The sequence below is a fragment of the Oryctolagus cuniculus genome, chromosome 18, assembly GCF_051225735.1.
Source record: "Oryctolagus cuniculus isolate XC-2025 breed Fujian yellow rabbit chromosome 18, ASM5122573v1, whole genome shotgun sequence".
In the NCBI taxonomy this organism is placed as follows: Eukaryota; Metazoa; Chordata; class Mammalia; order Lagomorpha; family Leporidae; genus Oryctolagus; species Oryctolagus cuniculus.
This window is the reverse complement of record NC_142884.1, coordinates 20012385-20031425: the sequence shown is the minus strand read 5'-3', so window position 1 is coordinate 20031425 and position 19041 is coordinate 20012385. Positions and strand designations below refer to the sequence as shown.

At 57.3% G+C, this 19041-nt stretch overlaps 1 protein-coding gene and 2 long non-coding RNA genes across 3 annotated transcripts in view; 2 read left to right on the top strand and 1 right to left on the bottom strand.

The window, feature by feature from the left end:
• Positions 1 to 2842: 2842 nt before the first annotated feature.
• LOC149120823 (uncharacterized) lies at positions 2843 to 3541 on the top strand. Its single transcript, XR_016224791.1, has 2 exons — positions 2843 to 2990; positions 3177 to 3541. It is a non-coding gene; the product is annotated as an uncharacterized LOC149120823 (long non-coding RNA).
• Positions 3542 to 4089: 548 nt separating this feature from the next.
• Positions 4090 to 19041, bottom strand: part of LOC138846481 (uncharacterized) — a 174971-nt gene continuing 160019 nt past the window's right edge. Inside the window, exon 2 of the long non-coding RNA XR_016224795.1 lies at positions 4090 to 5268. This is a non-coding gene — a long non-coding RNA (uncharacterized LOC138846481). The remainder of the gene's footprint in view (positions 5269 to 19041) is intronic.
• Positions 7267 to 18387, top strand: LOC138846473 (USP6 N-terminal-like protein). Its single transcript, XM_089320084.1, has 11 exons — positions 7267 to 7272; positions 10024 to 10131; positions 11213 to 11322; positions 12096 to 12144; positions 13136 to 13256; positions 13884 to 13978; positions 14349 to 14414; positions 15027 to 15126; positions 15501 to 15653; positions 17186 to 17467; positions 18374 to 18387. Exons 1-11 carry the CDS (start codon positions 7267 to 7269, stop codon positions 18385 to 18387), a joined length of 1104 nt encoding a protein of 367 aa, XP_089176210.1.

Genomic DNA, 19041 nt, shown 5'->3' with positions numbered 1-19041 from the left:
ACCCTCACACTCTGGATGTTGAAAAACAGTTCATATCACCCAAGCCAGAACTTTTTTCATGGTGCCAGGAGAGGGTGAGGTCAGCCAAGACAGGACAAGTGGAGAAAATAGAAGAACTCGCTCAGGCTCAATTTTCTCATCACTAATACAGGGTTAAGAACACCAGTCACTACATATGGTTCTCTTGAAGAGTAAGAAAACCCACAGAAAACACTTAATAGAAGAATTGTATAACATGAGTTAGCTGTTATTATTGAAGTTATTATATGAAGAACATTACATGCCCTTTATTTCATTTTTACAAAAGAAGAACGTTGCTTCTATTTTTTGTGGACACATCTCTCTGGCATGCTTTATTATAATTTTAAGCACAAAATTTAGAAAGCAGCCTTAAGAATATCGTTCTACAGGGCTGACACTGTGGTGTAGTGGGTAAAGTCGCCTCCTGCAGTGCCAGCATCTTGTATAAGGTGCCAGTTTGAGTCCCAGCTGCTCCACTTCCAATCCAGCTCTCTGCGATGGCCTGGGAAAGCAGTGGAATATGGCCCCGTGCTTGGGCCCCTGCACCCACAGAGACCCCAAAGAAGCTCCTGGCTTTGGATAGGCTCCGCTCCAGCCATTGCAGCCATTTGGGGAGTGAACCAGTGGATGGAAGACCTTTTTTTTTCTCTCTCTCTCTCTGCCTCTAACTCTGCCTTTCAAATAAATAATTTTTTAAAAAATCATTCTTAAAAAAAAGCAGAAAAGACTGACACTTGAATTGACACTTGAATTTCTCCCACACTAAAGAGGCCCCACTCTGATATGATGGCTGGAAATATCAAAGCTTGTCACTGGGAAAGTAATTTGTACGACAGGTCTTTGGAAGTCCTTTTACCTGCACTAACAGCTTTTACATAACACTGCTATAATCCTTAAGAGATAATACAATTTTTCAATGATTTATTTATTTGAAAGGCAGAATGTCAGAAGGAGAGAGAGAGTGAGAGGGAGAGGCAGAGAGAGAAAGAGATCTTCCACCTATTGGTTCACTCTTCAAATGGTGACAACAGCCAGATCTGAGCCAGACCAAAGCCAGGAACCAGGAATTCCATCCATCCGGGTCTCCCATACAGATGGCAGGGGCCCAAGCACTCGGACCATCTTCTGCTACTTTTGCAGGTGCAGCAGGTACTCCAACACAGGACGTCAGCATCGCAAGTGGTGGCCTAGCCTGCTGAGCCACGCCAGCCTCGAGGGTCTTTTTCAGACAACAGGAGGCTCAGGGCGTGCTCTTCTCTTCCTGGAGCACGCATGCGCATGGTACGAAGTCCACAGCCTCCTTTTTAAACTAAGAATTAAGAGTCTTTTGCTTCCTAACATAAGTGGTTAGCGTGAATCTATTCTAGACACAAAACAGAACCCTAGTCACAAGCTAGCAAGAAAGAGGGAGAGAATGCATCCCTAAATAACTATTCTATCTTCAGGTTACTCATTTTTTTCACAAGTCTGTATTAACTCTGCCTTCAGAAATTTCATATGCACATCCATTAATTGTACTTTATCAATATAATTAGGCTCATTCACTAACAAGAGTCTTCTCTGGAAGACATAACTCTGGCTAAGTGGTGGTTATAGACTAAGCGAATGAATGCAAAGTGGACGGAATCTTGCCTACGGAAAAGATGCTCACAAACTTGCCAAACCCCTGTTCTCCTTCACTAAATAACCAAAATATTGCCCACAAGAACCTTGCAAAATATCTTAGAAAATCTCATATTAGATGGGATTCCTAAAGAACTTAAACACTTCTTGACTACCACTGCCCGTAACTGTGCACATCTCGGGCTCACACGGGTACCCCTTCTCAGGACTAACCCTATTCCCCGCCCACCAGTCCATCACGTGAGCGTCCCTGACCTAGCCAGCTGCACGGTCTTGAGCTCTGATCGTGCGCACGGCCATTCCCAGCACAGCCTCACATCCAGAACCAACGGGAGGGAAAGGGAGCCGGGCGCTGCTTCCCCAAGCTCCCAGCCTGGCAGGAGGCGCAGTCTCCGCGGGGGAGGTCCCCTGAAGACCCCTCTGGCTCAGAAAGGTCAGCAGCGGTCAGCACGGTGCCGGGACACCGCATCCCGCAGCCCGAGGCCACCCAGACCGGCTCCCTGCTGGCGCACCCCTGGGAGGCAGCGCGGGCTCCAGGCTCCGGCCTGGCCCACACCTGGCCGTTGAGGGCATCTGGGGAGCGCGCCCGCGGAAAGGGGACCTGTCTGTCTCCCTCGCTCTCTCAAATACAGGAGTGACTGGATAAACACACACACGCGACAGAGAACTCGTGCAATCGTAGTTCTGCGTCTCCTGCGGGAGAACATCACCGGAAGGCTTGGTAATCGCCCCGGCGCGGGCCCACTGCCCGGTGCGGACCCGCGCGGCGGCTGGAAGCCGAGCCCGAGGCCTAGGTCACGGCGGCACCTCCACAGCTAACGGACGCAGGGGCACCCAGTCCTCGCGGGCACGCGCACGAGCGCACGCAACGACCCCCGCGCCTGAGACCCCGCCAGAGCCCACGGAGCCTCCCTGCCCTCGCGCTCGCCGCCTGTTAGGGTCCGGGTCCCGCGCCGGCGCACGTCCGCAGAGGTCCCCCAGTTCCTCCCATTATTGTTGTCGTCTTCACTCAAGCCCTGGTTACCCCGTGGGGTTGGTCGGAGTCTGCAAAGCCCTTCCCCAGAGAACACGCACTGCCTTAGCCTAAGCTCGCTGCTGGCTGGGCTACGGTAACGAAAAACTGGCAGTGGGATCCGGGGTCCTGGTTGTCCCCGATGGCCTCTGGGAAATGTAGTCCAAACTAAATTGGCCTGGCCTCAGTGGCCTTTGGGAAATGTAGTCCAGAGGCGTAAAACGGCCGCGCAAGGACTGCCCACCTGGCGCCCTGGGGACTGGGAGTGCGCAGGCGCAGGAGCGCGCTGGCCGCAGAACCAGGAGCTGGGAGATGACAAAAAAACCTGTAGTAGGTACTAAAATGTTTCCTGACGTTAACGTGAAAATATGGTAGCTATTCAAAATAACTTATATTATTCAATAAAATATTAATAGGCGTAAAGTAACCTGGTATTGCTAATGATAGACTAAACATGTGAGGGAAATGTAGCCGCCCTCTGATAAAACGATTTAATTTTTGTTAAATATTAAAATTATAGGCTAGGGGCCGACGCTTTGGCGTAGCGGATTAACGCCCTGGCCTGAAGTGCCGACATCCCATATGGGCTCCGGTTCTAGTCCCGGCTGCTCCACTTCCGATCCAGCTCACTGCTATGGCCTGGGAAAGCAGAGGAAGATGGCCCAAGTGCTTGGGCCCCTGCACCCACGTGGGAGACCTGGAAGAAGCTCCTGGCTCCTGGCTTCAGATCAGCGCGGCTCCGGCCATTGTGGCCAACTGGGGAGTGAACCAGCTGATGGAAGACCTTTCTCTCTCTCTCTCTCTCTCTGCCTCTCCTTTGCTCTCTGTGTAATTCTTTCAAGTAAATAAATAAATCTTTAAAAAATAAAATAAAATTATAAGCTATATTGTTGTGTGGTCTTAAGATTTTTCTTGAGGGGCTGGCGCTGGCATCTCATATGGACACCTGTTTGAATCCTGGCTGCTCCACTTCCTATACCGCTTCCTGCTATGGTCTGGGAAAGCAGTAAAAGATGGACCAAGTCCTTGGGCTCCTGCACCCGTGTGGGAGACCTGGAAGAAGCTCCTGGCTCCTGGCTTTGGATCAGTTCAGCTCCAGCCATTGCAGCCATCTGGGGAGTGAACCAGCAGATGGAAGCTCTCTCTCTGTCTCTCCCCCCCCCCCCTTTGTAACTCTACCTCTCAAATGAATAAATGAAAAATATTAAAAATAATTTCCTTGAAAAAGAAAATAAATACAATCAGGCTAATTAAACAACTATTACCTAAATTTAAAAGACATGTATCTTTCTGTCCTACCATGCATTACAGTTTTGTTACTCTTCTTGATTACTTTTCCAGTAACATTTCTCTGAACTGCCTGGAGCTTTTACGGAGTAGTTCTTTTTGTTTATGTAGCAGTAAAGCTGAATTCAGGCAAATGTAAGATTCACTTTGCCTTCCAACCCAGCTTTTATTAAGCCCACATCACACTGTCTCCTGTTGTCAGCTCAATAACATTTGAGGACGGAATAGGATTCTGCTTGATGGTAGCAGCAGGCTTTGGCCTTGGAATTGATTCCCAGCTCTGCACGCGTGTCCATCCACTGTGTTCCGCAGGCTTTCCCAGGTACAGCGGCTGTGCACGTGCAGACTGCTCCTCTCCCTCTGAACTCCGTTAACCTGGAAACTACAGGGAGAGGGCTTGCTGCCTACTCCCTTCATGTTGATTTTGTAATTGGCCAGAAAATATTCTGGCTGCTTCTGCAAAGGCATTTTTTGGATAAGATTAACGTTGAAATCAGTGGTCTTTGAGTAAAGCACATTAACCTTTATGATTTGGGGTGGGCCATATCCAATCAGTTGAAGGATTTAATATAGACTTCTTCATGCAAGAAGGAATATTTAAAAAAAAAAAAGATTTACTTATTTGAAAGAGTTACAGAGAGGCAGAGAGAAAGAGAGAGAGAAAGAGAGAGAGAGAGAGAGATCTTCCATCCGCTGGTTCACTCCTCAAATGGCCACAACAACTGGAGCTAAACTGATCCGAAGCCAGGAGCCAGGATCTTCTTCCACGTCTCCTGCATGGGTGCGGGGCCCAAGGACTTGGGCCATCTTCTGGAGTTTTCCCAGGCACATCAGTAGGGAGCTGGATCAGAAGTGGAGCAGCTAGGTCTAGAACTGGCACCCATATGGGATGCTGGCCCTGCAGGCTGCGGCTTAGCCCACTGCACCACAGTGCCGGCCCCGCCTTGTATTTTTAATATGTGTCCTTTTCTGTTTGAATGATGACACTACATTTTTTTTTTATTATTGCATTTGAATGGATTTTAGTCTTTTTTCAGAGATCCAGCCACTGGAGGGAGGAGCCTGTTGTGTATAAGATACTGTGCTCATCTGAAGCTGAAGGTAAACTCACAGGTGCTGAGGGGAACGGGAATGTCCTCTGTGCTGTTACTCTCACCCGCGGAACTTCACAGACCTGCGTAATGCCAGCACCCAGGACATCTGGGGAACGTGTAAACATGCCTCATGATCTCCCAGCTGACTTCCTGGTGCACCTCAGGTCCCTCCTGCGTTGGCTGTATCTTCAGTTTGGCACCGGTGATGGTTCCTGCACGGATCTGTCCTCACTGAATTGGAGAATAAATGACACCGTGACATAAAGTGACGCAGGGAGAGGCAGCTTCGGTCCTTTTCCTGTCGAGGAAAACATCTCTGCACAAACTAATAGAGATGAAGGCATCAGCAAGATTGGGTCACCTGGGCCGTGCTCCTTTACAGCACTTTGCAGAGAGTGACGGGGAAATTCGAAGGGGAAATGAAGATGCTCAGCCTGATCAGGCCACGGTAAGCAGCCGGGTCCCCATGTTGTTGTACCCGGATGTCCGGCAGTGGTGGTGCCAATTATACTGCTCAGTGCTTGGCAGCTAGCATTCCCCTCTCTTCCCCGCCCCCTCCTGCCCTTCCTGCCTCCCTCCCACTTTTCTCTCTCTCTCCCTCTCTCTCCCTCCCTCCTCTCCTCTTTCACCTACACATTCTTCCCGATTTCCACACTCTCCCACTCTGCTTCGTAGGGCAGGCATGAGCTGTCCTCAGAAAGAACCCTCAGTATCTTGGGAAGCCTCTGTCTTAGGTGAGGCTTCTAGATGGTCTCCAGATAAAGGGAGGCCCCTGTCCTCCCAAAAGGAGGTGGCGACCACATCTATTAGCCCAGTAGCATCGAGTGCAAATATTTTCTTTTCTTTTTTTAGAATTATTTATTTATTTGAAAGTCAGAGTTACATAGAGAAGGAGAGGGAGAGAGAGAGAGAGGAGAGAGAGAGAGAGAGAGAGGTCTTCCATCCACTGGTTCACTTCCCAGTTGGCCACAATGGCCGGAGCTGTGCTGATCTGAAGGCAGGAGCCAGGATCTTCTTCCAGGTCTCCCACATGTGTGCAGGGGCCCAAGGACTTGGGCCATCTTCTACTGCTTTCCCAGGCCATAGCAGAGAGCTGGATCAGAAGTGGAGCAGCCAGGACTCGAACCAGCGGCCATATGGGATGCCGGCACTGCAGGTTGGCAGCTTTACCCGCTACGTCACAGCGCCAGCCCCTCAAGTATTTTCAAATGCATCCACTGAAATACATCCCAGATCTCAAGGTGCAACTCGTTCCGTATCAGGTGCTGACTTCAGTGTGACAGACCTTCCAGGGCCGTGAATTGAATGCAGAATAGGAGTGCAGAAGCTCTACTGCATTATAACTGCACCTCGTCAGTAGTTTTCAGCTAAGCCTGCTCTCTTGCTGCAGGGTGAGAATACCTTAAACAAGGGAGCTTTCTGGCTTTGCTAACATTCTCAGAGTTCATTTATTTTAAAGTCTGACCATTTGTTTTCTTTAGGTATTCTATGGAGGTTACAGAAAACTAACCAATTATACAGTCCTTAAAGTTGCCATTTCTCATGTATTTTTCAAGTTCAAGAGCCTTTGTTGACACCGGCATTACCCCCATACATATGTAGCTCGTCTCATTCACCACAGGCGAGAGTTCCAGTAACTGTGATCCTGCAGCATATTGGGGGAAACCAACCCTGGACTGCAGCCAGCAAGTGGGCCCTTGTCCTCTGATGGATTGATGAGTGGTCTAATTCTATTTGTTTTTTAAATACTTATTTATTTGAAAGGCAGAGTTAGAGAAACAGAGAGAGAGAGAGAGAGAGAGAGAGAATCTTCCATCTACTGATTCACTCCCCAAATGGCCCAGTGGCCAAGGCTGGGTCTGGCTGAAGCCAGGAGCCTAGAACTCCATATGGGTCTCTAATGTGAGTGCTGGGGCCCAAGCACTTGGGCCATCTGTGGTATGGGAGACAGGGGTGGTGGGAGCACCAGTAAAGACCTCTTCACCTGGGCCCTGGGGAGAACACAGGCCCCACTTCTGGTGACCTTTAATGAAGCCAGGCCTGAGGACCCTGAGCCCTGCCACAGCAGAGCCACTAGGGATTGGCTGGCAGGCTTCTGTGATGTCACAGTCACTGAGATGCGCACTCTGGGCTGGGAGGCGACCAGAGGCCAGTAGTGCGTCTACTGCCCAACTGACCAGTTGGTAGTGTAGGCAGCAGGCGCATTTCAGAGAATCACATGGATTCGCGATGGAGGTGAGTGGCACTTGCTCTCTGCATGAGCTGTGGTGTGGGGAAGGTCCTGCCAGGGGGTGGCTCTGGTCTCCCACACTGGATTCCATGAGTGATGTGGTGGAGCTCTGAGTGCTGCCCCTGTGTGCAGAGCGTGTATACAGTTTTCTCATTCTTCCCGCTCTGCTGGTCACCAGTGTTGAATGGGCCTGGGTGTGAGTCCCTGTCTGGACATGGGTTCAAGACTAGGTGTCGGGTCAGCTGGTATCAGGTGGGCAGGGAGGCCGGCTCTGAGAGCCCCAGAGATGCGGGAGCTGGTAGCAGGCCAGGGAGCCCCGTAGACTTGGGCTCCCTGGAGGACACATGGATGCCAGCCTGGGGGAGGAGCGCCCTTTCTGAGGGCAGGGGAGGCAAGGTGGGGGCTGTCCTTCCCCAACCGTCCCTAGTCCCTGAGCTCTGCACAAGTCATCCTCCAGGGACCCAGACACCAGGTGCCTGCCTGCCTGGCTGTGTGGCAGTCCCCCCTCTGACCAGGGGGACAGCCCTCAGGGCAGCATTCCTGTGGGCTCCCCGGTGCTGGCTCCCATGTGCGTGTGTGTCTTACAGATTGGATATGAATGCCCTGAGGTCCCGGAGGGCCCAGGAGCGAGCAGCGCTCTTCAGACAATATGAGCAGGTACCGGCCAGGGTGCTGGGGGAGGAGGTGGGGCCCTGCCTCAAGGACTGTGCCTGTGAGAGCCAGACCCAGCCTCCCTGGGGACACGGGGGAGGGGGCAGGTGGACAGGTCCCCCAGTGACTTCTCATCCCGGGTCCCTCTCGGCTGCAGGGATGCCGAGGAGCGGCACTGTTGGTGCCCGAAGAAGAGGACGATGAGGGCGGCTGCCTCGTCCCAGACAGGCTTGGGTTCCTGCAGTGAGTCCTCCGCACCCCAGCTCACCCCAGGGCGGGACTGGGGTCAGAAACCCCAACATGAGGCGGCACACCTGTCCCCGGGTCCCGACCTTGAGCTCAGCTGTGGTCACAGGCAGGCACTGGTCAGCATTTGGGGGCAGGAGTCAGACGTGGAGGCTGTTCCCACAGATGTCGGGGAGAGAGGCCCCGTTGCTGGAGGGTGGGCTCCGGTGACCTGGAGGGATGGAGCCATCTCGGGCCATCTCTGGCATGACTCAGCAGCCCACCTTAGCACGGGGATGAGGGCTTCTGCCTCCATGTTGTGCCAGAACCTGGAGAATAAGTAGGAGCAGAGTGGTGGAGAGATGGTCAGGGTCTGGGCTGACAGAGGAGGGGGTAAGGTGGGGCGCATGACCTCAGGAGGCCAGGGCACGGGGGGAGGGTGGGCAGTGGGGGACCCTGAGGGGTGTGGGGGTCCCAGGTGCCTCGAGCCCCAGGTGCACACTCACAGCACTGAGCATCTCTCAGGCAGGCCACCCAGACTCGGTCAGTTCCAGGGTGACGTCCTGGGCAGAGCTGATGTGGGGATATAGCTGCCTCAGCCCTGGGCAGCCTGGCCCTGCTCAGGACAGCCACCCCACAACCGCTGTGGGGGGCTGCCACACACCCACGAAGGTGGACCTCTGACAGGCCTGGAGCCCCCCACTGGCAGCAAGGGCCCCTGCCTGGCCCTAGGCTCCCTGTGCTCATGGTCACCAGCCCCTCCCTCCCCATCTCAGTCCCCTGGGCTGAGAGGATGAAGCTGGTCCTTCCCTGGCCCACTAGGGAGGTCGCGGTGCCTGTTGTGGTCCTGTCCTCACCTCTCCGCCTCCCTTGCTTTCCAGTGAGCAGAAGTTGCCCCAATACAGCACCCCGGGGGCAAAGGTAAGGACAAGTCCTTGGCCATGGGCCAGTCATCTGGAAGCAGAGCTGGGCAGAGGGGGCACGTGGGGCTCGGCAGTGGTGAGTGGGAGCGCCATAAGGTCCTGCGATGCGGTACTTATATGGCACCTGCTGACATCTTACCACACTCACCTGTCCCAGAAGTGAGCCGCAGCTCAGGGGTGTCTGCTGTCGGCCGCCCTGACTCATTGGCATGGTTGGGAGTGACCTGGCTGGAGCTCAGGGGCTCTCCTTGACGAAGGGGCAGCTCGGGTCAGAGGCCAGGCCACCGATGCTCCCCCAGACAGAAGATCTGGGGCTCACGGTCTGTGCCTTTTCTGGCTCCTTCCATTTGAGCGCCCACAGAGCTCCTGAGCTGCATCCGAGGGCCCCTCTCAGAGCCCCAAGCTGGGCTCACGCCATCCTGTCTCGTTTTCCAGCGTAAACAGGAGGTAAGAAGGATCCAGAAGTGGATAAAGATGATCAAGAACCATAGTAAATACCGCGGCAGTGACAAGGTACCGTGGCGATGAGGGCCCCTCGGGAACACTGAGAGCTGAATTGGGGTTTGAGCAGTGCCCATTCCTGTGCCAGGCACCGCCTGCCTCTCAGATGCCCAGGGGCAACTGTCCAGTCCCTAGAGACACAGGTCATGGGCACACCTCCCCATACACACAGGACACTGTCCTGGTAGAAAATCTGAAGTCACTGCTGAAGACAATCCCGGATGCAGGGCAGGCGTGGTTCCAGGAGCCCTGTAGCGGCCACTCCGTACACGGCAGAGCCGGTGCCCCTGAGCCCTTGGCCCTCCAGTCACTGTGGGTCATAAGGCCCCCATCTGGGCAGATACTCCCTCTGCCAATACACAGGGAGCCCCTGGCTTCTCCCTCTGCTGTCTCACCCTGCGCTGCCTCCACGAGTGGCCACGTTCACCACTCACCAGAGCCTCCTCTTTCCTGTAGTTTCAGCGCAGAATCTACAAAGGCATCCCTGCCCAGGTGCGCGGGAAGGTGTGGGCCGTGATGCTGGAGGTGGACAAGAGGAAGGCCCAGAACCCGGGCAAATACGCGGTACGGCTCTGCACTCAGCCCAAGGGGGCCCGGCCTGCTCGGGCCTGCTCAGGAGCCTGAGTCTCCGTGGAGGACCGTCCCTCACTGAGCCCTCGGGAGCCTCCTCCCCATCCTGCCTTCCTCTCCCTAGATCCTAGTCAGTGCCTCCTCCACGTCTCCTCAGACCCAGCTGGGACTGGACAGGTGTGTTTTGTGCCAGAGGCTTTAACCTGCTCTCTGCTGAGCTCACCTGGGCAGCTTGGCATACGGCCAGAAGAGAGGACTTGCTGGTCCCTGATGGGCGGGGGTCTCCCAGGATGAGATCACAATGGTGTGAGGTAGGGAGCCCCACAGGCTCTGTGCTAACAAGGCCTGCCCGCAGCTGGCCGGCCCTCACCTAGGCCTGCCCACAGCTGGCCCTGCCTTCACATGGACTTGCAGCCCCTGGCATTGCCCTTGCCTGGAGAGGCCGCTCCAATGGTCAGACAGCTCTCAATGCTTCTGGGAAAGGAGGGAGTGAGGACTGGTGTGGGCAGAGGGCTGTCAGCTGCAGCTGGCTCTCATGGCCCCTGGCTGCCATCAGGGAGCAGGGCCCAGCTGTGTGGCCCACCCTGCCTCCCCCAAGTCTGCAGTCTGGGGCTGGCCCTGGGAGCTGGGCCTGGAGACAGTCATTGCCCAGGCTCAGCTCCAAGCCAAGGGCGGCTTGCAATGTCGAGATGGAGATGGGCCCCTCCAGCAGGGGGCAGCATGGAGCAGTGGTCAGGCTGTGGCTGACTCCTGGAGGGCAGGGCCTGAGATGTCAGTGAGAAGGCTCAGAAGCCTGGCTGGGGGCAGACCACGTCGTGCTGAGAGCTGAGGCAGGCAGGGGGAGTGCACAGGGACCTTTCAGAGCCCCTGTCTGCTGCTGACCGTCAGGGTTACGTGGGCACTGAGGCAAGTTAGGGAGCCCATGACCCTCCCTCAAGGCGGGACCCAGAAAGGAATGAGCGCTTGCAGGGAACTCCCTGTCAGCCAGAAGAGCTGACGTGGACTTGAGGTCCTTGTGTGGCAATGGGGCTTGGGCAGTTCTTGAGGCTGCCCCCCCCTTGTCCCTGCCCTGCAGGAGATGAAAGAGCTGGCCAGGCTGGGCGCCACTCACTTCCATCACATCGACTCCGCCATCGCATGGACTTTCAGAAACCACCTCATGTTCCGGGAACGTTACGGAATGAAGTGAGGCCTCTGGGCTGGGGAGGACCCGCGGGTGGGAGGAGCAAGGGTCCTGGGGCACATGGGGTCCCTAGGGAAGATTGGGTGCAAGCCTACAACAGTTCATTGAGCACAGAAAACAAACTTGCCTTTTCTATAGTACACAAACTTTCCCAAAGACACTGTGGAGAGAATGAAATGAAAAGAAACACCAGGGGAGACAATAGTAGCAATCTATCTAATAAAGGTGTTGTTTCCAGAATATTCAAGGAGCCCTTCAACTCAGTCACAAGGAAGCAGTGGGCAGCCCCCCAGTACCCCGGGAACACAGGCTCGGGGGGACCCTTCATGAACGCACACACAATTCACCTCCTCAGCGCATGAACACACGCTTATTCCCTACAGCACAAAGGGGCACCAGCGCACAGCTGTGGGAGGGGGGAACTAAAACCACTGAGGACGCCGGGTGCTGCTCCCTACAAGGCTGAACGTGCATGGGAGGCTGACTCTCCACAGCTTGGACCCACGGGACTGCACTCCCACAGTGGGACGCTCACCTGTGCCCTGAACACCCACCTGGGAAATGAAAGTGCACGTGACTGCGCCCTGGGAGGTGTGCGTGTCCCTGCAGGCGGCGCTCACCCACATGGTGGACAACACGCAGGTGCCCTGACGACGTCACTGCACATGAGCAGAGTGTCACGGGCCCTGCGTGTGGCTGTCAGGCTCTGTTAGGCAGAGCTGCACTGAGAGCCTCGGCAGCACAAGACACACGGCCTCTGTCCTCTCTCTTCCAGCCAACAGGCCTTATTCCACATACTGATGGCCTATTCCGTCTACAATCCTGTGAGTATTCTGGGATCATAGCGCAGGTGCTATCCCGGCAGTCCCTGCAGGGCACCCCTGGTCACAAAGATCTCAGCCTGGGTTGAGGGGGCCTCGCTCATCCACAGCTCTGAGGAAGAGCGGTGGAGGCCAGGCTCTGAGCCTCTTGGACCCAACCTCAAGTTCTGGGAGGAGAAAGGCAGCCTTCTCCTGGGCTGGGCTCCAGACCCCAGGAGCTTGGCCGTGTTGGGATGCCCCTCCCAGGACTAGCATTCCACGCAGTGGGGCGGGGGGCGAAGGCAGGGCAGATCAGGTGTACGACTTTGCTCTGGGTCCCACTGATGCCATTACACCCACCAGCCCTGTGGTTGGACCCATGGGCCTGAATCCCACTCTGTACAGCGCCACTGCCACAACCACCCACTCAGACTTTCCCATGAGTGGAGCAGGCGCAGGGCTCCATGGGTGACCCAGCAAGGCCTGGACATCCCCATCCCCCTGACCTGCCACTGGCCAACCCTGCCTGGTGCCCTGGTTCCCAGGGGGGCCTGGCATTCAGGAAGCCCAGGCCTGCACCCATGCCAGAGGCACACCTCCTGTTCCGGTCCTGGTAGCACTTCCTGGCTTACTTCTTCCTCATGTGAGAAAGGGCCACCGGCTCACCTGCAGAGCTCAGGGGTCCAGAAGCTTCCATGGGCATGGATCTGGATTCCCACAGCAACCTGGCCCATGCTGACATCTTGGGGGTAACAGGTGTCCATACTTGAGCTCTCCCCCTGTGCTGCCTAAGCTCAGGCCCTGCAGGATTCCCTCCAGGAACTTGGAGAACTTCTCTGGGCTCCAATTCTTGGGCAGCTGACACCAAGTGGCAGGATTCAGGCACAGGGGCTCCCTGTGCCTAAATCTTCCTGGATCCTTCAGTGGGTGACCCTGATCTGCCTGAGAGGTGGGCCATCCTAGGATATCATTCTTGCCAGGGGAGGTCTCCTAAAGGTATTCTGGGATCTTGCAGGAGGTGGGCTACAGCCAGGGTCTGAGCCATGTGGTGGCGCTGTTGCTCATGTATATGCCCGAGGAGGACGCTTTCTGGGCCCTGGTGCAGCTCATGGAAAGCAGGAAGCATGCGATGCACGGTAGGTGGATGGCGTGTGGGGCCCAGTGCATGCAAGTCCGTGCACGGCCCTCACTGGCTCCTGAATGTGCAGGACAGTGTCACAGTGTTGGGGGGGGGCTCCCAGGAAGCCAGGGCTGGCAGAGGCCTCCCAGACTGAGCCAGCCCCCTTCTTTTACCACCACCCAAAGGCCCTGCAGCTTGGCCATGGCCATCCTGGGTGTGAGAACCTTCAGAACAAGGGGTCCTGTCCTTGTCCAGTGACTCAGGTCGATTCTGACTCTTCTGCCTCACACGTCTGTACACAACTCTCAAGCACAGAGCCACACCCAGGGAACTTGTGGAAGGCAGCATCCCCTGTAGGGTCACCCCTCCTCGCTCCTGAGTCTTGGAATGGTCAGGAGGCACCCAGTCTGACTTGCACCCACCCCAGCAGGCTCCAGGGGGCAGCCAGGCCTGGGCTGCACACAGTCACCCACCTGCACCCACCTCCCAAGCAGATCCTCTGCCCTGGCCACGTTCATCCCCACCTGCCCCTGGTCCAGCCTCCCCTGACCCTCAGTGCTCAGAAGCACCCCACCCAGGCCTGGGGCTCTCCAGCCTTCCTAGGAGGAGGCTCTCACATGAGGGTGTGGCTGATTCTACTCAGGTTTCTACAAACCAAACACCCCCAAACTGGAGCGATTCCAGCAACACCTGGGGCTCATTGTGCATCGCGTGCTCCCCTCCCTGGAGAAACACCTGGTAAGTTAAGCATCTCCTTTCTCCTCTTGGGGGCTCTGGGCTCATGGGACTGCTTCCTGAGCCAGGGGAGGCCACATCCTCACCAAAACTTTCCTTGGTTACGGGGGTCCACGGCAGCTTGGGTGTTGGTTTGTTGTCCAGCACTTGGTCCCCCAGAGTTGGCGTAGATTGAAGGGAGACGCTGTCCCCAGAGCAGAGTGGAAGGAGGGACCTGTGTCCCTTCAGGAACCTGCATGGCTGGGAGGGGGGATGCCCCTGCTGCTGGGCTTCCTGCACCCAGGGGCTCTGCCCCAGGGCTCAGATTAGAGGGAGTCAGGCCTGGGCCCTGGGCCCTGGGCCCTGAGCCCCCTCTGCCTCTGCCTTTTCTTAGGAGAAGGAGGGTGTGTGCCTGGAGGATTCCACCACCCACTGGTACATCCAGTGCTTCCTGGATGGGGTAAGTGCCCCGGGGACCCCTTGCCCAGGGAAGCTCCTGCCCCAGTGCCTGGTTCTCTGGTGCTGGTGGCCTGTGACTCTGAGCTCCCCCAGCCCCAGCAGACACAGGAGGGAGCCTGCTGTGCAGACCAGGCAGGCCCTGTCCAGCCCTGCTAAGGGTGGTCCAAGCTGAGGCTGAGCCTCAGAGCCAGCAAGGAGGGGACAGGTCCCACCAGGACCCATCCTGAGAGCCTGGCAAAGGCCAGAGCCCTACAGTGAGAGGCAGGAGATCCATAGACCCCCCGAGGCAGAGGCTGGTGGCAGCACAGCCCAAGGGCTGAGCCCTCCCCAGGTCCCTGGGGTGTCTGGCATCTCCAGTGTGGCTTCCAAAGTGTGCAGACCCCCAGGGTCCAGGACAGGACATGGTCATCCTCTGTGGGTCTGGTTCGCTGAGTGGGCAGGGATGTGGCCATGAGGCATGGCCTCCCCTCCCCTCCCAGGAGGAGCTCTGGCCTTCTTGTGTGATCAGCCTCCTGGAGTCTCCCTCTGTCCTAGGGGAGTGACACTGCACACCCACCCCTGTGGGCCCTGCTGAGGCCCTGATGGGCGGGTCCTCCAATGCCTCTGTCCCCAGGTGCCATTCCCCCTGGCTCTGAGAATATGGGATATATACATCCTGGAGGGCGAGCACGTGCTCCCTGCCATGGCATACACGGCCCTCAAGATCCATCAAAGTGAGTCCTCAGGGCCCACAGAGGCCCGGGTGCTGGGGACGGAGGAGCTGGGGGTCCCCTGCCTGTCCCTCGGGAGCAGGGCTTGAGGGAGGGATGAGGGGGTTTGGGAGGCCTGGGTTCCCTTCAGGAGGGCACTGAGAATCCCCCTGTTGCATCCCCAATCCCAGGCCCCCACAGACCACAAGGAGAAGTGGCCAGGGTCATCGCACTGGAAATTGGCCCCTGAGCAGTCCCTCTAGTGGTTGGCGTGACACCCAAGGGTGTCCAAGGGTGTCTGCAGCCCATGTCTGGTGCTGGGACAGGGCTTGGAGCAGCCATGGTGGCTGCGCCATCCCTAGGGCCCCTCCCAGCCTGACACCCACCCCCATGTCTAGAGCGCCTGCTGAAGATGCCCCGGGACCACCTCCGGGAGTTCCTGCAGGTGACCCTGAAGCAGGCCTGGTCTCTGAGCGAGGACGCGGTCATCAGGCAGCTGCGGGCCTCCATGCGTGAGCTGGGGAAGCTCCAGTGCCTCCTGCCTCCCGAAGGTGAGTCCAGCACACGGCCCCGTCCCATGCTCCCTTGGGGGAGTCAGTAGTGGGAGTGCCAGGCCCTGACATCCCCGCCCAGGGCCTCACCTCTTCCTGGTCCTCCTTGTCCTCCCCGGGCTCAGCAGTTCTGCTTTCTGAAGCTCTGTCAGCATGGCCTGGCAGGGCCTCGGGCAGCTTCCCAGAATCCTCCTGTGGGTGCCGGCTCTCCCCCCACCACTCTGGGGCCGGGCCGTGGAGCTGTCCTCAGGACATTTGTGGCTCTGGCTCCTCGGCTGACCCCCACTCTGGAGTGGATTGGAGGCCCCGCCTTGAGCTACCCTGCCCAGGTCTGGAGCAGGTGCCCTGGCTCAGTGCCCCCAGGAGCCTGGAGCACAGCTGGACCCCCACTCCAGCAAGATGAGAAGTGGCCCTGCCTGCCCAGGGGGCCCCTCCCCAACTGACCCCACACAGGCTCCTGGCCCAATGACCACAGCTGTCTGCACACAGGACCCTCCTAGGACAGGGGTGGGCGGGGCTCCCACCTGCATGTGGGCAGGGCTAGAGGGAGGTGGGGCTGTGGGAGACCCTGTGCAGTGATGTAAAGGCTACCGGCACTGGATCCCCTTCAGCCATCTGAGAACCCCTGGAAGGCCCAGGTGCCCTGAGCGCAGTTGTGGGGGCCGAGTGCACTCCTGCGAGCAGGGCTGGGCACAGAGGCAGGGCTGGGGGCCCCACGGCAGAAAACAAGAGTGTGGGCTGTGCAGCCCTAGCCTCGGGCCAACAGAAGGCAGCGGGACCCGGAGCATCGCTGGCTTCTGGGCTCTAGTGGGGAGGGGTCCCCGTGCTCATCCCCTGCTGCTGCTGCCATCATGGACCTGAGCGCCTGGGTCCCCATGCAGAGCAGAGATGGGCTTGTCCCAGCTCTAGAGGCTCTAAGTGGGGGCCCAGGTGCAGGCTGTCCAGGCACTGGGGAGGCCCCACTGTGCCTCCAGGTGCTGCCTCCTTGGGTGCTCCTGGGACAGTAGCGGTGACAGCCCAGTCTCACCAGGAAAGAGACAGTGGCCCAGGGGCAGAGGACACAGGGCACCCCTGCCACCTCTTTAGAAACTGCATTCCCTGTCCCCAAGTCCTGAACCGGACTCCATGTCTGCCCCACAGCCCCAGCTCTCACCCCCATCATCTTAGGCTCAGTTCCTTTCCAGCCATGTAGGAGGGACTCAGATGCGGGAAATCAGCCAATGCACTGTTAGGGCGCAGCAGGTCAGGTGGGGTAGGTGATGGGGTCCTGAGTTGGTGCCTGGGTCCCCAGAGATGAGAGTGAGGCAAGGAGTTCAGGGCCATCCACCCTGTGGGGCTGTGCAGGAGGAGCCGGTGGTGTCCCAGGGCTCCCCTTGCCCGGGCTGCACACACCCTCCCGTCTGGGGCCAGCAGCCTGGAAGAGTCCTCAGCGTCACACGTGGTGATGGGGACCCCAGGATGAGGTCGGGGCAGGCACCCTGCAGGCCAGACGGGGGCTGTGGAGAAGCAAACCGCGTCTCTTCTTCTTCCAGCCAAGGCCATCGAACAGTGCAGCAGGCCCCTGGGGCAGGCACGCGTCCCCCAGATGCACGTTCCTGCCCCCACTGCTCCGAAGGCCAAAATCACCATTCAGGACACAGTGGCAGTGTGGGAGCAGACCAGGGGTCCCGCTACCCGTGCAGTGATGATCCGTCCTCCAGGAAGCTTTGGCCTCCGCATCACCAAGAGGGAAGGCATGGAGGAGGAGGAGAGCTGGGAAGGCAGCCCAGAGCCCCTCGGCCTGGGCTCCCCTGTGGGGACCGCAGAGTCTCCAGGTTCTGCCAGCCCCACGGAGACCTCGTGGGGGAGGGGAGGCCTGTGCCAGTGCGCCAGTCTCCCTAACCTGAGCGGGCCAGAGCACAGGGAGGACGACTCCTCCGACGCTGGCAGCCGGGAGGGCCTGTGGATGTGGGCTCCTCCACAGGCCTCAGAGCCCCCAGAACCAGGGCCCATGCAGGCTGTCCCCGCCTGGGGGCCACAGCTGAAGACTCCCCCCTACTGGCATGGCAGCCCCACGCACTCTGGGGACAGTCACGGGCTGGAGCCGGCCAGAGCCAGCCCTGGGATGGGAGACCAGGCCCGCGTGCCCTCCCTGGCCAGAGGCCTCCTTACCTCTTATTCTGTGGGGCACCTGGATGATGGGTGCCTCCTAGAAGAGAGGCCGAGTCCAGCATCTGTCCTGCCCAGGCTGGGCAGCAGCCTTCCGTGTGTCTTCACGGCATCCTATGCACTTGGTTGAGCCCCCACCGCCCAGGCTCTTCCTGGGGCCAGGACACCCTGACACTGGAAGACAACAGCCGTGCCAGGAGCCACTGTACTCTCCTCCCCGCCCCCTCCCCCACCGCCACCCTCAGGTGGTGCTGAGTCTGTATTAAATTGTTCCATGGAAAGGAGTTTGCTCCAGTTTGTGACCCCGGTGCCCAGCGGCAGCAAGCTTCCCCGTGTTCCTGGAGAGCGTAGGCAGCTCCACAGCCCCCAGCCCCAGGCAAAGACCCACTCAGGACCCTGCAGGCAATGCCTGAGATTCAGCTGTGCCCTGTGGGAACTGGGTCAGGGTGGGAGAGCAGCAGCTGTGAGTGCCCGTGACCTCTGGGACAGATCAGCACAATAGGAACAGCCATGGTTGGAGGGCCTGTGTCACCTCTGTGCTCTCCCCTAGACCTGGGCGGCCGTGGCTGCAGCATCCCTGGCTTGACCCCACATGTCTCTCACAGGTATGGGATACCTGTGTCACACTGTATGTTCCAGGACCTCAGGAAGGAATTAAATTCCTGTGGTGTATACGCTGGCCCGTTATCAGTCTTTATTTTCCAGGGGACACCGAGGACCAGCAGGGCTGACTTAACCGCCTTTATCACATTTCTAGCCTTTTCTCCGGATTGGGCTGCTGCAAATACAGCCTTTGAATAAGTATCTCCCACCACTTGGACAAACTTAAGTTGACCCAAGGAGTTCATGTGGGTGACGTCCACTTGCCAGAGCTTCTTAGGAGCAAGTCCTCGCGGGTTCACTCCTGCTTGTAGCAGTGGGGCTGACGGGGCGAGGGGGCACAATTCTTGCAAGAGTGCACTAGGTGTTTGCATTGGCTCATTGTTAGCTCCGGGAAAAGTGATTTTGTGTTGCTTTCTGCCATATGAAGTTTTTGGTGTAGAATAGGGGCTTGTTCTAGGTGTCTGATGGCAGCCAAGTTGCAGGAGATAAGATGATCGACCTTTTCATTGCCTTGGGAAACTCACATAACAAGCAGCAAGTATGACCTGCAAACCAGCGTAAGCACAGCAATGGAGTTTTTTTTCTGAACTTGAACCTTGAACCCCCTGGGCGGTTTAAAGGGCCCTGTGCCTCCATC